Below are 19151 nucleotides of genomic sequence, written 5' to 3'. Positions count from 1 at the left end.
AATAATTAGAACACACATCAACACTCATGCACACACGGATGGGGGGAAACCCCGGTTAAAAGGCACACTGGATGAACACCCTTGGTAGAACTACCTCGGGGGGGGTGCGCCGCAGCGACAGGCGGCAGTAGGCACGCGGTGCCAGCCGGAGCAAAGCACGTGAAGTAAACAACACGGCGTGCAGCAGCAGTGAAGCGGAGTAGCGTGGAAAGGCAATATCAGCCAGCAATGCAGCAGCGAAGCAGAGTAGCGTGGAAAGGCAAGATCAGCCTGGCAAAGCAGCAGCAGCCCCAATGAGCTGATTGCAGTTGGTCCTGTTTACGACCAAACATGATGTTAGTGTGGCTACATAAAACAGAAATGCTACAGTTGTTTGCTATGCTAACACATACCTGTTTACGACCAAACACTGGCATACACATGTGGCATTAGGGGAAAAACAAGCTAACCGACAACGCCACCCTAGGGATTGCACCCAGGGATATACTAATCAATTAAATCCAAACAATTATATAGCACACACGTTCGTTTGACTGACGGCACCAGAGACGAAGTTCCAAAAATAGGTTGTTTTTATTAACTAAAACATGCGTGTTCCACATGTAAAAAAAACAGGATAAATGAAATCAATTGGTATGTAGGGGATAGACAGGATGGTTAGGGCTGAGGCTTACCAGCAGGGGGCAAGATACCAGGAGACGGAGGGGGGGGGACACATAAACACCAACCAGTCACTCGTGCTCGCACATACACACAGCAACACAGGATCAAAATGATAAATGATAAATTCCAAGAGGACACACGTGAAACCACACTCGGGAAGGGGGCACCACCACCTAAAGGATCTAGTTGCCTCCCTGCGGTGGGCACTCCACACCGAGACTGTTACGCGATCAACAACCTGCACGCATCACCAACCAAGGCAGGGCACCAGCAGGCACCAGCAAGCAACAGGCACAAGCGCTGCAAAGCGACCAGTGTGAAAAAGTAAATCACCATGCCAAACAAATCAGCCAGAGCGTCCATAGGGAAAGCACGCGTACATACCGGTAGCAAGTGGCCTGGAGGGGCGTAGCAGGAAATAACGAGGAGACAAATTGTGGCACCTCCCGACACAAAAAGCTACCTCAGAATAAATAAGGTGGAGACGCAAGCCATTGGCTGTGACGGCCCTGATCATTACAAAGGGCTCTGCCCCTGCGTCTCACCACAATCTACCCCCACATTTTCAGTCGGCGTCCCGACGATAGGCCGGTTGGCAGCCCCATTCGAACCCTGGGTTTGAAGAGCAGCACCAACTGGACTCGACACAGGGCCACTGGGGCACACCCCCATCTGGCCGGCTGTCTGAGGTAAATGGTGAATGTTAGAATGTTGGCCTGCCATGGTTCTACATGTCCGGCGTAGAGCCACTCCACCAATGCTCGACTCTGGGACCACTGGCATACTGACCTCTACCTGATCCAGACTCTCTACCACCCGTACTACGGGTGTACCGTCAGTATGAACCACTCCGCTAGTACTAGTTTGAGTGTCTAGACTAGGGGAGGGGCTGGCTGGGATACTGGTGTTTACCACAGTAGATCTTGGTCCAGCCGATGATGTTGGGGGGTCAGCAGGCAACACCTGGGGGCCCGGACAAGCAAGGGCAACAACAGGCGTCGCTACTGGATGTAGCAGTGACGTCGGGGGCAAGAACGCCAGATCAACATCCATGTCGTCCTCCGTCACGACAACAGTCTCAACGACTGGCGGACTTGTGTAAGGCGGGCCTACCGGTGCATCGCTCCCTAGCCGGGCTTTAATGAGACCACGATGTACCTGTCGGACTTTGCTCCGATCAGTCACTGGAGCAATAGTGTACACCGCCCCGTTTACTGGGGGGGCTTTGATAACCTCGTATACCACTGGGCTCCACAGGTCCTGAATTTTGTGGCAGCCCCTCCTACTGAGGTTACGGAGGTAGACCAACTCACCCTCCCCCAGTGGTAGATCTTTAACCTGACGGTCATGGGCCTCTTTCCGTTTACCGGCTGCAGCTCGAAGCCGGCCTTCAGCCCCCTGAAAGGCGACTTGCAGCCTGGCTTGGTGTTCGTCAATCCAATCATGCACCGTCCCGGCTACAGGGTCGGGTACTGTTCCCAGCAAAAAGTCAAGCGGTAGGCGTGGCTCCTGGCCGAACAACAGGAAGTGAGGGGACTCACCGGTTGCTGAATGCGGGGTATAACAGAAGAGCAGCTGTGGGAGGCACGCAACCCAATCTCTTTTTCGAGATGCTGGCAGAGTACGGAGGAGGTTATGTAGGGTGCGGTTAAACCGCTCACACTGGCCATTACCGGCAGGATGGTAGGGCGTGGTGCGTGATTTCTCCACACCATAGAGCTGGCAAAGTTGTTGGATGAGAATTGCCTCAAAACAACGACCTTGGTCGGAATGGATGCGAGCAGGGACACCGAACTTGTAAAACCACTCATGGACAAGCACTCTTGCCACGGTGGAGGCACGCTGGTCCTGGGTTGGGATGGCCAGCGAAAACTTACTGAACACGTCAGTCATGACTAGAACATTTTCCACACCCGACCGAGACGGTTCCAGTGACGTGAAATCCACAGCAAGTACCTCATTTGGCCTTGAGGCCAACAAATGCCCCATGAAGCTACGTGCTGGGGGTTTAGTGTCTTTTGCAGTTTGACATCGCTCGCACTCAAGGCACCAACGAGCCACATCGGAGGACATCCCGGGCCAATAGCACCGTTTGCGGGCCAAGTCCAAGGTGCGCTCCACCCCCTGGTGGCCATGCTCCTGATGTAGCTGGGTCAGAACATCAGACTTCAACTTAGCAGGAAGCAACAGTTGGAAATATTCCTCTGCTCCGTCTGAACGAAACACCCTACGGTATATGGCACCTTCCCTTTCCACTAGTCGGTCCCACTGGCGTAAGAGAACCAATGCCGACTTGGACATTCGCTGTCTCTCAGCAGGCCCAGGTTTAACACCTCGCCTCCAATGTGGCACAACCTCCTGGAAGACAGGATCTTGTTCCTGACTAGAGTGCAAATGGGAGGTTTTGTTATCAGGGAACGCCGTAGCCACCGCTTGAACCACCTGCGTTACTGGCTGTGCCTGCTCAACTTGCTGTAAGGCAGTTGGAAGGGTCATGCCCAGGGCCAAATCCGCCAAAACAGGATGGTCCGAGGGGTTCTGCCTCGACAGAGCATCCGCATTGCGGTTCTGTCTGCCGGAGCGATATTTGATCTCGTAGTCGAATGGAGCCATCTGGGCAACCCAGCGCTGCTCTAATGCTCCTAGTTTTGCAGTAGACAGGTGACTTAGGGGATTGTTGTCCGTAAAGATAATACAGCGCTGCCCCAACAGGTACTCCCTAAACTTTTCGGTGAGGGCCCACTTGAGCGCGACGAACTCCAACTTCATAGAACTGTAGTTGGACATGTTGCGCTCAGTGGGCCTAAGACCACGGCTGGCATAAGCTATAGGGCGCACCTTCCCCCCCTGTTCCTGAGATAGAACAGCCCCTAATCCGCTGTAACTCGCATCCACTTCTAAGATAAATGGCAAGCTGAAATCGGCGTAGGCAAGGACAGGGGCCGTGGTCAGCTTTCTCTTTAGGGCATCAAAGCTTTGCTGGCACTCTTCAGACCAATGGGACAGCAAACTTTGGCCCGGGCCTCGCTTTGATTTAGTGCCACCCAGCGCCGCCACCAGCTTGTGGAGGGGGGCCGCCGCCTTGGCAAAACCCTCCACAAACCGGCGGTAGTAGCTGGCGAACCCCAAGAAAGAACGCACCTCCGAGACGGTGCTAGGGCAACGCCAACTAGCCACTGCCTCAATCTTTTTAGGGTCTGTCGCCACCCCCTGACTCGAAATGACGTGACCGAGGTAGCCAACCTCCTGTTTGAAAAATGCACATTTGCTCAACTTGGCCTTAAGGCCCTCATGCTGCAAACGCCCCAGAACAAGTTCCAAACGTTCCAGGTGTTGGGAAACAGAAGTAGAAAAGACCACAATGTCATCCAAGTACAACAACAAGGTTTGACATTGCTGGTCCCCAAAAATCCTTTCCATCAACCTTTGAAAGGTTGCTGGCGCGTTACAAAGGCCGAATGGCATTCGCTGCCATTCGAAAAGGCCGAAAGGTGTACAGAAGGCCGTCTTGGCAGTGGCACGATCACCCACCGCAACAGGGACCTGGTGATACCCGCTGGCTAGGTCCATAGTAGAGAACCAGTGGGCTCCTGTCAATGCATCGAGGGACTCCTCGATGCGAGGAAGAGGGAAAGCGTCTTTGCGTGTCTTCGCGTTTAGTTGGCGGTAGTCAACACACATGCGGAGACTACCATCCTTCTTTCGGGCCAACACTATAGGGGACGCATATGGGCTACAACTCTCAGTGATAACTTGTGCCTCCATCAATAAATTGATATGAGCCTTAGCCATCTCATATTCCGATGGGGGGATACGCCTGTATCGTTGTCGAACTGGCGCCTCATCGACTAGTGGAATCTGATGAGAGAGGAGGTTAGTACAACCCAGGTCCCCATCATGGGAGGCAAAGATTCCGCTGAACCGCCGTAGCAAATTCCGGACCCTTTCCTGGTCTGAAGCCTCCAAGACAGAGAGGTCAATTTCCTCAATCTGGGATGGTACTGATGATGTAACCATCTGGGAGGCAACAGTGGCCATCACAGTGTTGACCTCGGTGACACTTGCGGGCAAACTCACCACTTGCACACAACACAAACTTCCCAAATCGGTGCGAGGATACAGTAACACATCTTCCGTGCCCACATTAACTATCGGTATGTAGCTAGTACTACGGCTCACCCGGATCAGAGATGGCGAGGCCAACAAGCCCGCAGGAAGTCCTCTGTCCGTGGGCTCAAACAATACCGAGGTGTCGGAAAACTGTGCTGAACATGTAGCAGCTACCATAACCATAGTGCCACCCGGGATACGATGGGCTCGGCCTCCACGGACTTTGACCCTCCCTGGCCTTATGGGGTGAGTTTCTGCAAAATGACACCGCTGTAGAGCCTCAGCAACAGCACCATGAGCCTGAGAGACAGAGGGCAGTCCGAAGAGGGCCAGACCATGCTGCCCAAAAAGCTCATGGTAGCATTTATTCAAAATGTTCATGCCGAGCACACCAGGTGCCTGGAGGCCAATCCCCCCAGGTGGGTCTCTCACAACCAGAACACCGCACTGTGCTATGGACTTTCCACAAAGCTCAACATCCAGTTCTAAATAGCCGACGTAGGGTATGCTCAGCCCATTGGCTGCCCGGAGCTGTAGCCATTGACAAGAGCGCAGACGGTCAGAGCCCCAGGGTTCAAAGTGATTCAAAAAGAAGGTCTCGGTGACGGTAGACACCATTGACCCGGTGTCTATTAGGCATGGTACCGGGACCCCACCAATGAGTACATCTAAATGGGGACATGATGAGATTAAGCTAGATCCGACGGACACGTTACTCGAGCCAGGCAACCCCCCACCAGAACTTTGGCTCTGCAGTTCGGTGGGTGCTAGTTTCCCACCGACGGACGAGGTGAAAACTGTCCATTGCTCCTAGGGTGGTTTGCCGAGAAGGCCTGGGCATGAGGAGGAACCCTTGGCCCGTCACAATCTTGGGCAAAATGGCCAGGCTGTTGGCACCGCCTGCATATAATGGGGTTGCCACGAGGCCTTTGATAAGGGCGCTGTAACGTGGCAACACTCTGGGACAGTTGATTAAGCTGCTCTTGTTGACGTCTCAACATGTCCTTTAGCTCTGATAGTTCAGACCCCTCTGTGGAGCTGCTAGAAACGGGCATATGACCACCATGCACTGCATACTGGACACCATGTATGGATGGAACAGACTGACTGCGACCCCTCGCGCCACCCGGCATGCCCTCGTGCTCCCACCTAATAGCCTCTGCTCTGAGCTCTAGCATAGTCATGGTTGGCTGGCGTCTTATAAGCTGCTTAAGTTCCCTCCGCAAAGCACCATCGATAACATGCTCAGAGAATTGATCGCGTAACAAAACCTCAGCATTCACCAAACCATCGGGTGCACGATGCTTTACTCTATTCATAATACTCATCAAAGCCAAAGAGAACTCCAACAAGGTTTCACCATCCTGCTGCTTCCTCGAAAAGAAAGCCTCTTGCAGGGCTACATAAGACTGAGAGCATCCGTACAATTCCCGGAGAATACTTTTGATCTTTTTGGGATCATTTCTATCGGTGCTCGGGCGATACTTTATCTCCTCTCTGGCCTCCCCTTCTAACTGATCAAACTGAAAGAAAGCTTGATCATTCACAGAAAGGTGACGTGCCCGCATGCATGCCTCTGCCTCTTCAATCCATTCATTTACCTTAATCCCTGACTTTCCTTTAAACATGGGACACTTTCTATCACGGGGGACGAACACCAATCTCTCTGCCACAGAGGCCCCAGGCTCAGCAAGTAAGGCATCGCCCGAAGGTGCTGGATTCGGTCTTAGGTTCAATCTCTCATTATCTGCTTTAAGCTGTGCCACCAATTCCCTCAGCTCTTGTAGCTCTTCTATATTCATGGCTAAACTATGATTTACCTGTGCCAGCGAGGTTTTTGGTCCACTGTAAAAGGAGCACAGCAGCCAACTGCTACGACGGTCAAGACAACTGCTGTTTTTGCCAACATACACTCACGCAGACAGAGAGAAAGGCCAATTTAAATGCCTGAAGTGAAGGGAGAAAAAAAAAAAAAAAAGTAAAGTACAACCTATAAATATCGGAACATACGCCTCTGGTGTTTTTAGAAAGTCGATCCTGCCGACGACGCCAAATGTGGCATTAGGGGAAAAACAAGCTAACCGACAACGCCACCCTATGGATTGCACCCAGGGATATACTAATCAATTAAATCCAAACAATTATATAGCACACACGTTCGTTTGACTGACGGCACCAGAGACGAAGTTCCAAAAATAGGTTGTTTTTATTAACTAAAACATGCGTGTTCCACATGTAAAAAAAACAGGATAAATGAAATCAATTGGTATGTAGGGGATAGACAGGATGGTTAGGGCTGAGGCTTACCAGCAGGGGGCAAGATACCAGGAGACGGAGGGGGGGGGACACATAAACACCAACCAGTCACTCGTGCTCGCACATACACACAGCAACACAGGATCAAAATGATAAATGAGAAATTCCAAGAGGACACACGTGAAACCACACTCGGGAAGGGGGCACCACCACCTAAAGGATCTAGTTGCCTCCCTGCGGTGGGCACTCAGCGCCTGGAAACGAAGGAACAAAAGAGAGATGAGGGCAGATACAAACGACCAAACAAAACAATAAACACAACTACACAAAATGTAATTCACAAAAAGGAAATGAGTAAGAAAACAAAATATAACACAAACACACAAACCAGGCCAAAAAGGAGCTTAAACATGCGTGATAGCCCACTGGTTATCCGCAGCTATAAAAAAAGGCCTCCTGCCAGTGGCTTAACAGAAGCAGGGCTCAAAACAAACCATAAACAGAATCCCCCAAATTAAACCAAACACTTCCCCAGGACAAACACGCACGCACTCGCCAACACTCTACACGCACACACACACACGCACACCGACACACACTAGTTGCGACACGGACAGATGGAAACACACAAGGACAAGTCAACAGACAGATCACGTTCAAAGAGTGGTCGTTAGCGTCTTCGTCGCTATCCTCCAGGCTAGCCCAGGACAAACACGCACGCACTCGCCAACACTCTACAAACACACTCACCGACACACACTAGTTGCGACACGGACAGGTGGAAACACACAAGGACAAGTCAACAGACAGATCACGTTCAGATAGTGGTCGTTGGCGTCTTCGTCGCTATCCTCCAGGCTAGCCCAGGACAGTTGGGCAGCTTTGGTGGTAAACAACGGGTGGCAAAAACAGCAGTCGGCAACGACACAATCGGCAGTACCTAGAAGCCATACAGGTCACCCCGTTAGTGCTAAACATAATTCTAAAAACAATAGCGATATAAAATAAGGGATACCTACCAGGAAGTTGGGAACTTCCTACTTAAGACAGCGGCTCACAGCGCACCGCTGAATGTTAGCATTCGGTTGGAATCCACACCGAGACTGTTACGCGATCAACAACCTGCACGCATCACCAACCAAGGCAGGGCACCAGCAGGCACCAGCAAGCAACAGGCACAAGCGCTGCAAAGCGACCAGTGTGAAAAAGTAAATCACCATGCCAAACAAATCAGCCAGAGCGTCCATAGGGAAAGCACGCGTACATACCGGTAGCAAGTGGCCTGGAGGGGCGTAGCAGGAAATAACGAGGAGACAAATTGTGGCACCTCCCGACACAAAAAGCTACCTCAGAATAAATAAGGTGGAGACGCAAGCCATTGGCTGTGACGGCCCTGATCATTACAAAGGGCTCTGCCCCTGCGTCTCACCACACACACACACACACACACACACACACTCGCGTTCACACAGGAGGAGGGAGTGAGAGAGGACTCCGGCCGTCATCAGCGTTTACCTGAGAACACACTAGCGTTAGCCATCAGACAGCATCAACTACATTGCCACGAAAGAATACTTAAAATAACTTGCTTACAAGAACTTACACCATAGCTCGCACGAAAACCCTGAAGCAGCAACAAATAGTCGCCCTATCGGACCAGACTACCTTTTGGCCCGGAAGTGACGCGCAAGTGACAGGAGCGCAAAAAGAAAGAGGCAGGTGGAGGATGGCTGCTTTTATACCGCCCACATCATGACGGCCACTAGTGGTACTTAACCGTGACTAACATGGATAGCACCTCTATCCTGCTACATTCTACCCCACCTTCTTGGATCGTCGTCCCGACGATCAACACAACAAGCTAACTCCAGGGTCTAAACAAGGCAGACACTGAGTTGGACACAGAAGCAGAAGGGTTGGCCACTTGCGCCTCTCCAGCAGGCCGCGGAAGACGATGCACATTCGGGTGCTGACCAGCCGTTTGACGTGGGGTCCGGCGTGGACCCATGTTGCTGGAATCAGGGCAAGTGACCAAAGGAGAACATGAGGATGCCCCCGGGTTTGGAATTGATGAAGGCCCTTGGGACATAATTGGTCCGGCGGATGGTATGGCAGAATTTGCCACAAAAGGTCGTTGGTCAAGGACTAACAAATCATACTCAAATGGAGGCTCCTCTTCTGGAGATGGTTCGTCCCTGGGTGACGAGTTGTGGGAAGAGGCAGGACGAGGTGAGTCCACCCCTACGACCGCCTTCAGCATAGTGCGGTGGACCTGTCTGCCCTTTGTCTCATCGTCTACTGGCGCAATAGTATACACTGAGCCACCCTCTCTAGGCATCCTCAACATTCGATACTTCATCGAGCTCCACCGATCTCGGGTCTTCTGGGGCCCCCTGGCCCTGAAGTCGCGCAAGTACACCAACTGCCCTTCCTGCAAAGGCAAATCTATTACATGCTGATCATGGACTCGCCTTCGCCGAGCGGCAGCATGTTTCAAGCGCTCCCTTGCGCCTTCAAAGGCCACCTCCAAGCGGGCTTGATGCTCTTGCACCCACTCATGGATGGACCCCCCGACCGGGCTCTCGACCCTACCCAACAAGAAATCGAGTGGTAGCCTTGGTTCCTGCCCGAACATCAAGGCAAAGGGAGATTCTCCCGTTGATTGGTGGGGAGTCGTGTTGTAACAATAAAGGACGTGAGGAAGACACGTATGCCAATCCCTTTTACGAGACACTGGCAGAGTACGCAGCAGGTTGTGGAGTGTCCGGTTAAACCGCTCGCATTGACCATTTCCTTCGGGGTGGTACGGGGTAGTACGTGATTTTACGATACCATACAAGTTACACAATTGTTGAATGAGCGAGCTTTCGAAGTTACGGCCCTGGTCAGAATGCAAACGAGCGGGGACACCAAACTTATAAAACCACTCTGACACCAAAACCCTTGCTACAGTGGTTGCGCGCTGGTCCCGAGTAGGGATAGCCATGGTGTACTTACTAAAAACATCAGTAAGGACCAAAACGCTCTCTAGACCATTCTGGGCCGGCTCTAGAGTAGTGTAGTCGATGGCAAGGATTTCGTTGGGGCGGGAAGCCAAGAGATGTCCCATGACTCCGTGCACCCTTGGGTGAACATCCTTGGCCACTTGACACCTCTCACATTGCTGACACCAACGGGCTACATCGGAGGACATAGCAGGCCAGTAGCATCGAGACCGGAGAAGCGCCAGTGTTCGCTCCACCCCCTGGTGACCATGCTCTTGGTGCACTTGGGTCAGGACCTCGTCTCTCAGTACATTGGGTAACAACAGCTGGTGTACATGGCTTCAGCACCATCAGGTCGGAACACTTTTCGGTACAGGACATCATCCCTCTCAAGCAGGCGATCCCACTGCCGCAGCAACACTAGCGTAGCTTGGGAGAGCTGTGCCCGCTCCTCACTACTAGGACGCTGCTTCCTCCTCCAAAACACCAACAGTTCCTGTATCACAGGGTCAGTCTGTTGAGCGAGACGAAGTTCAGGCGGAGTAAGCTGTGGCATGGCTGTGATGGTAGCTTGGGTGGCCTCTGCCTTTCCCAAACCCAACGCTTGCTGCAAAGCCTTCGGTATGGCTGTCCCTGGAAGCATCGCCTCTACATCCTGGGGACCAGATGGGTGCTGACGAGAGAGAGCATCGGCATTGGTGTTGCTCTTCCCTGATCGATACTTGATTTCGAAATCGAAAGAGGCTAGCTGGGCTGCCCACCTCTGCTCAGTAGCAGCCAGCTTAGCAGAAGACAAATGACTGAGGGGGTTGTTATACACAACACATCTATTTCCCAACAAGTACTCTCTGAACTTCTCTGTCATGGCCCACTTAAGGGCCAAGAACTCGAGTTTCATAGAGCTATAGTTCGCCATGTTCCTCTCTGTAGGTCCCAGGCCCCTGCTAGCATAGGCTATCGGCCTCACCTTGCCCGCCTGAGTCTGAGAGAGGACTGCGCCCAAGCCACCATAGCTTGCATCGACCTCCAGAATGAATGGAAGGGTGAAGTCTGCATAAGCCAACACGGGCGCAGTGGTGAGCTTCGCTTTCAGTGTTTCAAAGTTCTTGTTACACTCTTCAGTCCAACACCTGGAAAACCGCTGGTCAGGCTTCTTGGTGCCACCACACTCAGCCACAGCCCTATGCAGAGGAGCTGCCAGTTTAGCGAATCCCTCCACAAACCGCCGGTAATAACTGGCGAAACCAAGGAAAGAACGAAGCTCCGAGGCAGTAGCGGGAAACGGCCAATTAGCAACCACTTCAATCTTGGCCGGATCTGTGGAGACACCATCAGCCGATATCACATGGCCCAAGTAGTGCACCTCTTTACGAAAGAACGAGCACTTGCTGAGCTTGGCTTTAAGCCCCTCGCATTGAAGCCGCTCCAGCACCACTTTGAGTCGCTCCAGATGCTGTTCAATAGTGGAGGAGAACACAACAATATCATCAAGATATAACAATAAAGACTGACACTGCTGGTCACCAAAGATGCGTTGCATCAACCTTTGGAAAGTGCTGGGCGCATTACAGAGCCCAAAAGGCATTCTGTTCCACTCAAATAAACCGAAAGGTGTACAAAACGCGGTCTTTGGCCGGTCGGTCTCAGTGACTGGCACCTGGTGACAGCCACTGGTCAAGTCCAGGGTTGAAAACCAGCAAGCACCGGACAATGCGTCCAAAGACTCTTCTATGCGTGGTAGAGGGAAGGCGTCTCTGCGGGTCTTACGATTAAGCTGCCGGTAATCAACGCACATGCGTAGTTTGCCACCCTTTTTCCGTACCAACACAATCGGGGACGCGTAGGGGCTGCTACTCTCCCGAATTACTTGAGATGAGAGCAGTTGATTGATGTGTTCCTTCACCACCTCATACTCTGAGGGTGGAATGCGCCTATAACGCTGCGCCACTGGAGTATCATCAATCAAAGGAATGTCGTGGGAGATGAGGTTAGTACAACCCAGATCGGTGTCACTGGTGGAGAAAACTGAAGCGTAATGTCCAAGTAGTGACCTCACCTGACCCTGTTCACCAACCGACAATGGCGACACATCCACATCGTCCACCTGTTGCTGCACACTGGGTGAAGCTGTCTGGGAAGACACAGTGGCCACATTTGATGGCACCTCGGTGACTCCTGCAGGAAGGCTGACCACGTTCACGAAGTCCAGTGTGCCAACAACAGTGCGGGGGTACAACATAACATCGTTGCAGCCAACATTAATAACAGGTATATAGACTGTACCCCTTATAACGCAAACTAAAGAAGGGGAAGCCAGCAACCCCGCAGGCAAACCAGCATCCAAAGGCTCAAAAAGTACCGTAGAACCTGAGTACTGCTCAGAACATGTGGCGGCCACCATTCTCATAACACCACCCGGAATCTGCCAGCTCCTCTTACCCCTGACCTTCACCGCCCCTGGAGTGTCTGAGGGAGATAGGACACTTGCATGATGACACTGTTGCAGTGCCTGCACAACTGGCTTTGGGGGCTTCAGAGATGCAGACCTGGGAGAACAACGCTACACCATGTTGGCCAAAAAGGTCATGGTAGCACTTACGAATCACGTTCATCCCCAGGATACCAGGCACTCGAGAAGGCATGCCACCAGGCGGGTCCCTAACCACCAAAACACCGCATTGCGGCATCAATTTGCCACAAAGTTTCACGTCAAGTTCCAAATATCCGAGGTAAGGAATAGTCAGACCGTTGGCAGCTCTGAGCTCCAACCAATGACAAGAACGGAGGCGCTCCTGGCCCCAAGGTTCAAGATGTTGGCGAAAGAAGCTCTCAGAAATGGTAGACACCATGGAGCCGGTGTCCACCAGACAAGGGACCTTCATGCCGCCCATATCGACATCCAAATGGGGGCAAGGCGAAATCAATCCAGACGCATCCATGTTATGTGAAACAGCTTGAGAGCCAGTGGCGGCCCCACCCGAACTGTGGCTCTGCAGTTCGATGGGCACTAGTTTTCCGACATGGAATGAGGGCGAGATTGTCGATCAGCATTCAAGGGGGGTCGTGAGGGAAACTGTGAACGAGAGGGAACGCGCTCGCCATCACACTCATTTGCATAGTGTCCCGGCTGGTTACAACGCCTGCATATTAGAGGCCCAGGCCGTGGTGGACGACGGTACTGGTTGGAGTTTTGTAGCTGAGCAATGCTTCCTACAAGCTGATCAAGCTGCTCTTGTTGACGCTTCAACATCTCCCTCATCTCGCTCATCTCAGACACCGCGGTAGGTGGGGCAATAGCCTGGGGGGCACCATGAACACCATACTGGACACCATACACTAAGGGGACCACTATGGCTGCGACCTCTCACACCACCAGGCAAACCCTCACGCTCCCATCGAATCGCCTCGGCCCTCACCTCAAGCAAGGTGCTATCAGGTTTGGCGACGCACCAACTGCTTCAACTCGCGTCGCAAGGAACTATTCAAGATGTGCTCAACAAATTGATCTCTCAGAAGGGCCCCGGCGTGTGGCATGTCAGCGGGGGCGCACCGCTTCACTTTCCCCATGAGGCTCATCAACGCGAGGGAGAACTCCTGAAGCGTTTCTCCTTCTTGTTGACCTCTGGAAAAGAAAGCTTGCAGCACTCCAACATACGACTCTGAGCACCCATACAGCTCGTCTAAAATGGCAAGTATTCTAGCGGGGTCCTCTCTCTCAGAGGCAGAGCGATACTTTATCTCCTCCTTGGCCTCTCCCTCTAGGTGGTCGAACAAAAAAAACGCCTGGTCAGACCGGGACAGATGTCGAGCCCTCACACTCGCCTGCACCTCCTCCACCCACTCACTCAATCCTATGCCTGTCCTTCCCCTAAAGATGGTACACTTCCTATCTCTAGGCACAAAAATTAGTCTCTCTGCTACAGAGGGAACAGAAGTAGGAGAGGCAGCAGGTACTGCTGAAGAGGTAGACTGTAGAGCACTTGAGCCAGCCTGTCCCTGTCGCAACCGCTCATTATCTGCTTTTAACTGTGCAATCAGCTCTCTAAGTTCCTGAGTTTCCTCCTCCATTATTACTACAAACTCACTACACTACTAGTAGCTACGATGATGCAAAAGCACCACGAAAGTCAAACCTATAGTGAGGGAGTTCTCCCTCACAAAATAGTTGAGATAAACGCAGAACTAGATAAGTAATCAAACCAAAAGAAAACAAATCATTCAAATAATTAGAACACACATCAACACTCATGCACACACGGATATGGGGAAACCCCGGTTAAAAGGCACACTGGATGAACACCCTTGGTAGAACTACCTCGGGGGGGGTGCGCCGCAGCGACAGGCGGCAGTAGGCACGAGGTGCCAGCCGGAGCAAAGCACGTGAAGTAAACAACACGGCGTGCAGCAGCAGTGAAGCGGAGTAGCGTGGAAAGGCAATATCAGCCAGCAATGCAGCAGCGAAGCAGAGTAGCGTGGAAAGGCAAGATCAGATCAACAACACGTTTGCATTGAAATTGACAGAGATATCAACATTTCTTGTTTATGAGCGCAAAATGCTTTTCAGAGCGTTAGAATCACTTTTTGATCACTTCCAAATGGTGGAGTTTGGCCCTTCAACCCTTTGGTAAGCTTAGTAACACGTTTGCATTGAAATTGACAGAGATATCAACATGTCTTATTTTTATGAGCGCAAAATGCTTTTCAGAGCGATAAGAATCACTTTTTGGCCAACAATGTGTTTTTGACCTTACATTGTTGATTTTGCTCAAAACTACTTCCAAATGGTGGAGTAATGGCCCTATAACTCTGTGGTGAGCTTAGTAACACGTTTGCATTGAAATTGACAGAGATATCAACATGTCTTATTTTTATGAGCGCAAAATGCTTTTCAGAGCGCTAGAATCACTTTTTGGCCAACAATGTGTTTTTGACCTTACATTGTTGATTTTGCTCAAAACTACTTCCAAATGGTGGAGTAATGGCCCTATAACCCTGTGGTGAGCTTAGTAACGCGTTTGCATTGAAATTGACAGAGATATCAACATGTCTTATTTTTATGAGCGCAAAATGCTTTTCAGAGCGCTAGAATCACTTTTTGGCCAACAATGTGTTTTTGACCTGACATTGTTGATTTTGCTCAAAACTACTTCCAAATGGTGGAGTAATGGCCCTATAACCCTGTGGTGAGCTTAGTAACACGTTTGCATTGAAATTGACAGAGATATCAACATTTCTTGTTTATGAGCGCAAAATGCTTTTCAGAGCGTTAGAATCACTTTTTGATCACTTCCAAATGGTGGAGTTGGCCCTATAACGCTACGGTGAGCTTAGTAACACGTTTGCATTGAAATTGACAGAGATATCAACATTTCTTGTTTATGAGCGCAAAATGCTTTTCAGAGCGTTAGAATCACTTTTTGATCACTTCCAATGCATTGAAATTGACAGAGATATCAACATGTCTTATTTTTATGAGCGCAAAATGCTTTTCAGAGCGCTAGAATCACTTTTTGGCCAACAATGTGTTTTTGACCTTACATTGTTGATTTTGCTCAAAACTACTTCCAAATGGTGGAGTAATGGCCCTATAACCCTGTGGTGAGCTTAGTAACGCGTTTGCATTTAAATTGACAGAGATATCAACATGTCTTATTTTTATGAGCGCAAAATGCTTTTCAGAGCGCTAGAATCACTTTTTGGCCAACAATGTGTTTTTGACCTTACATTGTTGATTTTGCTCAAAACTACTTCCAAATGGTGGAGTTTGGCCCTTCAACCCTTTGGTAAGCTTAGTAACACGTTTGCATTGAAATTGACAGAGATTTCAACATGTCTTATTTTTATGAGCGCAAAATGCTTTTCAGAGCGCTAGAATCACTTTTTGGCCCACAATGTGTTTTTGACCTTACATTGTTGATTTTGCTCAAAACTACTTCCAAATGGTGGAGTAATGGCCCTATAAACCTGTGGTGAGCTTAGTAACACGTTTGCATTGAAATTGACCGAGATATCAACATTTCTTGTTTACGAGCGCAAAATGCTTTTCAGAGCGTTAGAATCACTTTTTGATCACTTCCAAATGGTGGAGTTGGCCCTATAACGCTACGGTCAGCTTAGTAACACGTTTGCATTGAAATTGACAGAGATATCAACATTTCTTGTTTACGAGCGCAAAATGCTTTTCAGAGCGTTAGAATCACTTTTTGATCACTTCCAAATGGTGGAGTTTGGCCCTTCAACCCTTTGGTAAGCTTAGTAACACGTTTGCATTGAAATTGACAGAGATATCAACATGTCTTATTTTTATGAGCGCAAAATGCTTTTCAGAGCGATAAGAATCACTTTTTGGCCAACAATGTGTTTTTGACCTTACATTGTTGATTTTGCTCAAAACTACTTCCAAATGGTGGAGTAATGGCCCTATAACTCTGTGGTGAGCTTAGTAACACGTTTGCATTGAAATTGACAGAGATATCAACATGTCTTATTTTTATGAGCGTAAAATGCTTTTCAGAGCGCCAGAATCACTTTTTGGCCAACAATGTGTTTTTGACCTTACATTGTTGATTTTGCTCAAAACTACTTCCAAATGGTGGAGTAATGGCCCTATAACCCTGTGGTGAGCTTAGTAACGCGTTTGCATTGAAATTGCCAGAGATATCAACATGTCTTATTTTTATGAGCGCAAAATGCTTTTCAGAGCGCTAGAATGACTTTTTGGCCAACAATGTGTTTTTGACCTGACATTGTTGATTTTGCTCAAAACTACTTCCAAATGGTGGAGTAATGGCCCTATAACCCTGTGGTGAGCTTAGTAACACGTTTGCATTGAAATTGACAGAGATATCAACATGTCTTATTTTTATGAGCGTAAAATGCTTTTCAGAGCGCCAGAATCACTTTTTGGCCAACAATGTGTTTTTGACCTTACATTGTTGATTTTGCTCAAAACTACTTCCAAATGGTGGAGTAATGGCCCTATAACCCTGTGGTGAGCTTAGTAACGCGTTTGCATTGAAATTGCCAGAGATATCAACATGTCTTATTTTTATGAGCGCAAAATGCTTTTCAGAGCGCTAGAATGACTTTTTGGCCAACAATGTGTTTTTGACCTGACATTGTTGATTTTGCTCAAAACTACTTCCAAATGGTGGAGTAATGGCCCTATAACCCTGTGGTGAGCTTAGTAACACGTTTGCATTGAAATTGACAGAGATATCAACATTTCTTGTTTATGAGCGCAAAATGCTTTTCAGAGCGTTAGAATCACTTTTTGATCACTTCCAAATGGTGGAGTTTGGCCCTTCAACCCTTTGGTAAGCTTAGTAACACGTTTGCATTGAAATTGACAGAGATATCAACATGTCTTATTTTTATGAGCGCAAAATGCTTTTCAGAGCGCTAGAATCACTTTTTGGCCCACAATGTGTTTTTGACCTTACATTGTTGATTTTGCTCAAAACTACTTCCAAATGGTGGAGTAATGGCCCTATAAACCTGTGATGAGCTTAGTAACACGTTTGCATTGAAATTGACAGAGATATCAACATTTCTTGTTTACGAGCGCAAAATGCTTTTCAGAGCGTTAGAATCACTTTTTGATCACTTCCAAATGGTGGAGTTTGGCCCTTCAACCCTTTGGTAAGCTTATTAACACGTTTGCATTGAAATTGACAGAGATATCAACATGTCTTATTTTTATGAGCGCAAAATGCTTTTCAGAGCGTTTTGCGCTCTAACGCTCTTCCAAATCACTTCCAAATGGTGGAGTTGGCCCTATAACGCTACGGTGAGCTTAGTAACACGTTTGCATTGAAATTGACAGAGATATCAACATTTCTTGTTTATGAGCGCAAAATGCTTTTCAGAGCGTTAGAATCACTTTTTGATCACTTCCAAATGGTGGAGTTTGGCCCTTCAACCCTTTGGTAAGCTTAGTAACACGTTTGCATTGAAATTGACAGAGATATCAACATGTCTTATTTTTATGAGCGCAAAATGCTTTTCAGAGCGCTAGAATCACTTTTTGGCCAACAATGTGTTTTTGACCTTACATTGTTGATTTTGCTCAAAACTACTTCCAAATGGTGGAGTAATGGCCCTATAACCCTGTGGTGAGCTTAGTAACACGTTTGCATTGAAATTGACAGAGATATCAACATTTCTTGTTTATGAGCGCAAAATGCTTTTCAGAGCGTTAGAATCACTTTTTGATCACTTCCAAATGGTGGAGTTTGCCCTATAACGCTACGGTGAGCTTAGTAACACGTTTGCATTGAAATTGACAGAGATATCAACATTTCTTGTTTATGAGTGCAAAATGCTTTTCAGAGCGTTAGAATCACTTTTTGATCACTTCCAAATGGTGGAGTTGGCCCTATAACGCTACGGTGAGCTTAGTAACACGTTTGCATTGAAATTGACAGAGATATCAACATTTCTTGTTTATGAGCGCAAAATGCTTTTCAGAGCGTTAGAATCACTTTTTGATCACTTCCAAATGGTGGAGTTTGGCCCTTCAACCCTTTGGTAAGCTTAGTAACACGTTTGCATTGAAATTGACAGAGATATCAACATGTCTTATTTTTATGAGCGCAAAATGCTTTTCAGAGCGCTAGAATCACTTTTTGGCCCACAATGTGTTTTTGACCTTACATTGTTGATTTTGCTCAAAACTACTTCCAAATGGTGGAGTAATGGCCCTTTAAACCTGTGGTGAGCTTAGTAACACGTTTGCATTGAAATTGACAGAGATATCAACATTTCTTGTTTACGAGCGCAAAATGCTTTTCAGAGCGTTAGAATCACTTTTTGATCACTTCCAAATGGTGGAGTTGGCCCTATAACGCTACGGTCAGCTTAGTAACACGTTTGCATTGAAATTGACAGAGATATCAACATTTCTTGTTTACGAGCGCAAAATGCTTTTCAGAGCGTTAGAATCACTTTTTGATCACTTCCAAATGGTGGAGTTTGGCCCTTCAACCCTTTGGTAAGCTTAGTAACACGTTTGCATTGAAATTGACAGAGATATCAACATTTCTTGTTTATGAGCGCAAAATGCTTTTCAGAGCGTTAGAATCACTTTTTGATCACTTCCAATGCATTGAAATTGACAGAGATATCAACATGTCTTAT

General features: G+C 48.8%; 1 protein-coding gene across 1 annotated transcript; it reads right to left on the bottom strand.

The window, feature by feature from the left end:
• Window positions 1–882: 882 nt before the first annotated feature.
• On the bottom strand, window positions 883–12523 carry LOC130392748 (uncharacterized). Its single transcript, XM_056603256.1, is given in 4 exon segments — window positions 883–5583; window positions 6375–6391; window positions 8896–10342; window positions 10345–12523. Coding segments are annotated over 4 exon segments (7944 nt in total). The 5' UTR covers window positions 12421–12523; the 3' UTR covers window positions 883–1179.
• Between the last annotated feature and the right edge of the window lie 6628 nt (window positions 12524–19151).

Source organism: Gadus chalcogrammus, chromosome 12, assembly GCF_026213295.1.
Source record: "Gadus chalcogrammus isolate NIFS_2021 chromosome 12, NIFS_Gcha_1.0, whole genome shotgun sequence".
Classification (NCBI taxonomy): Eukaryota; Metazoa; Chordata; class Actinopteri; order Gadiformes; family Gadidae; genus Gadus; species Gadus chalcogrammus.
The sequence above is the reverse complement of the archived record's forward strand: the minus strand, read 5'-3'. Positions and strand labels throughout refer to the sequence as shown.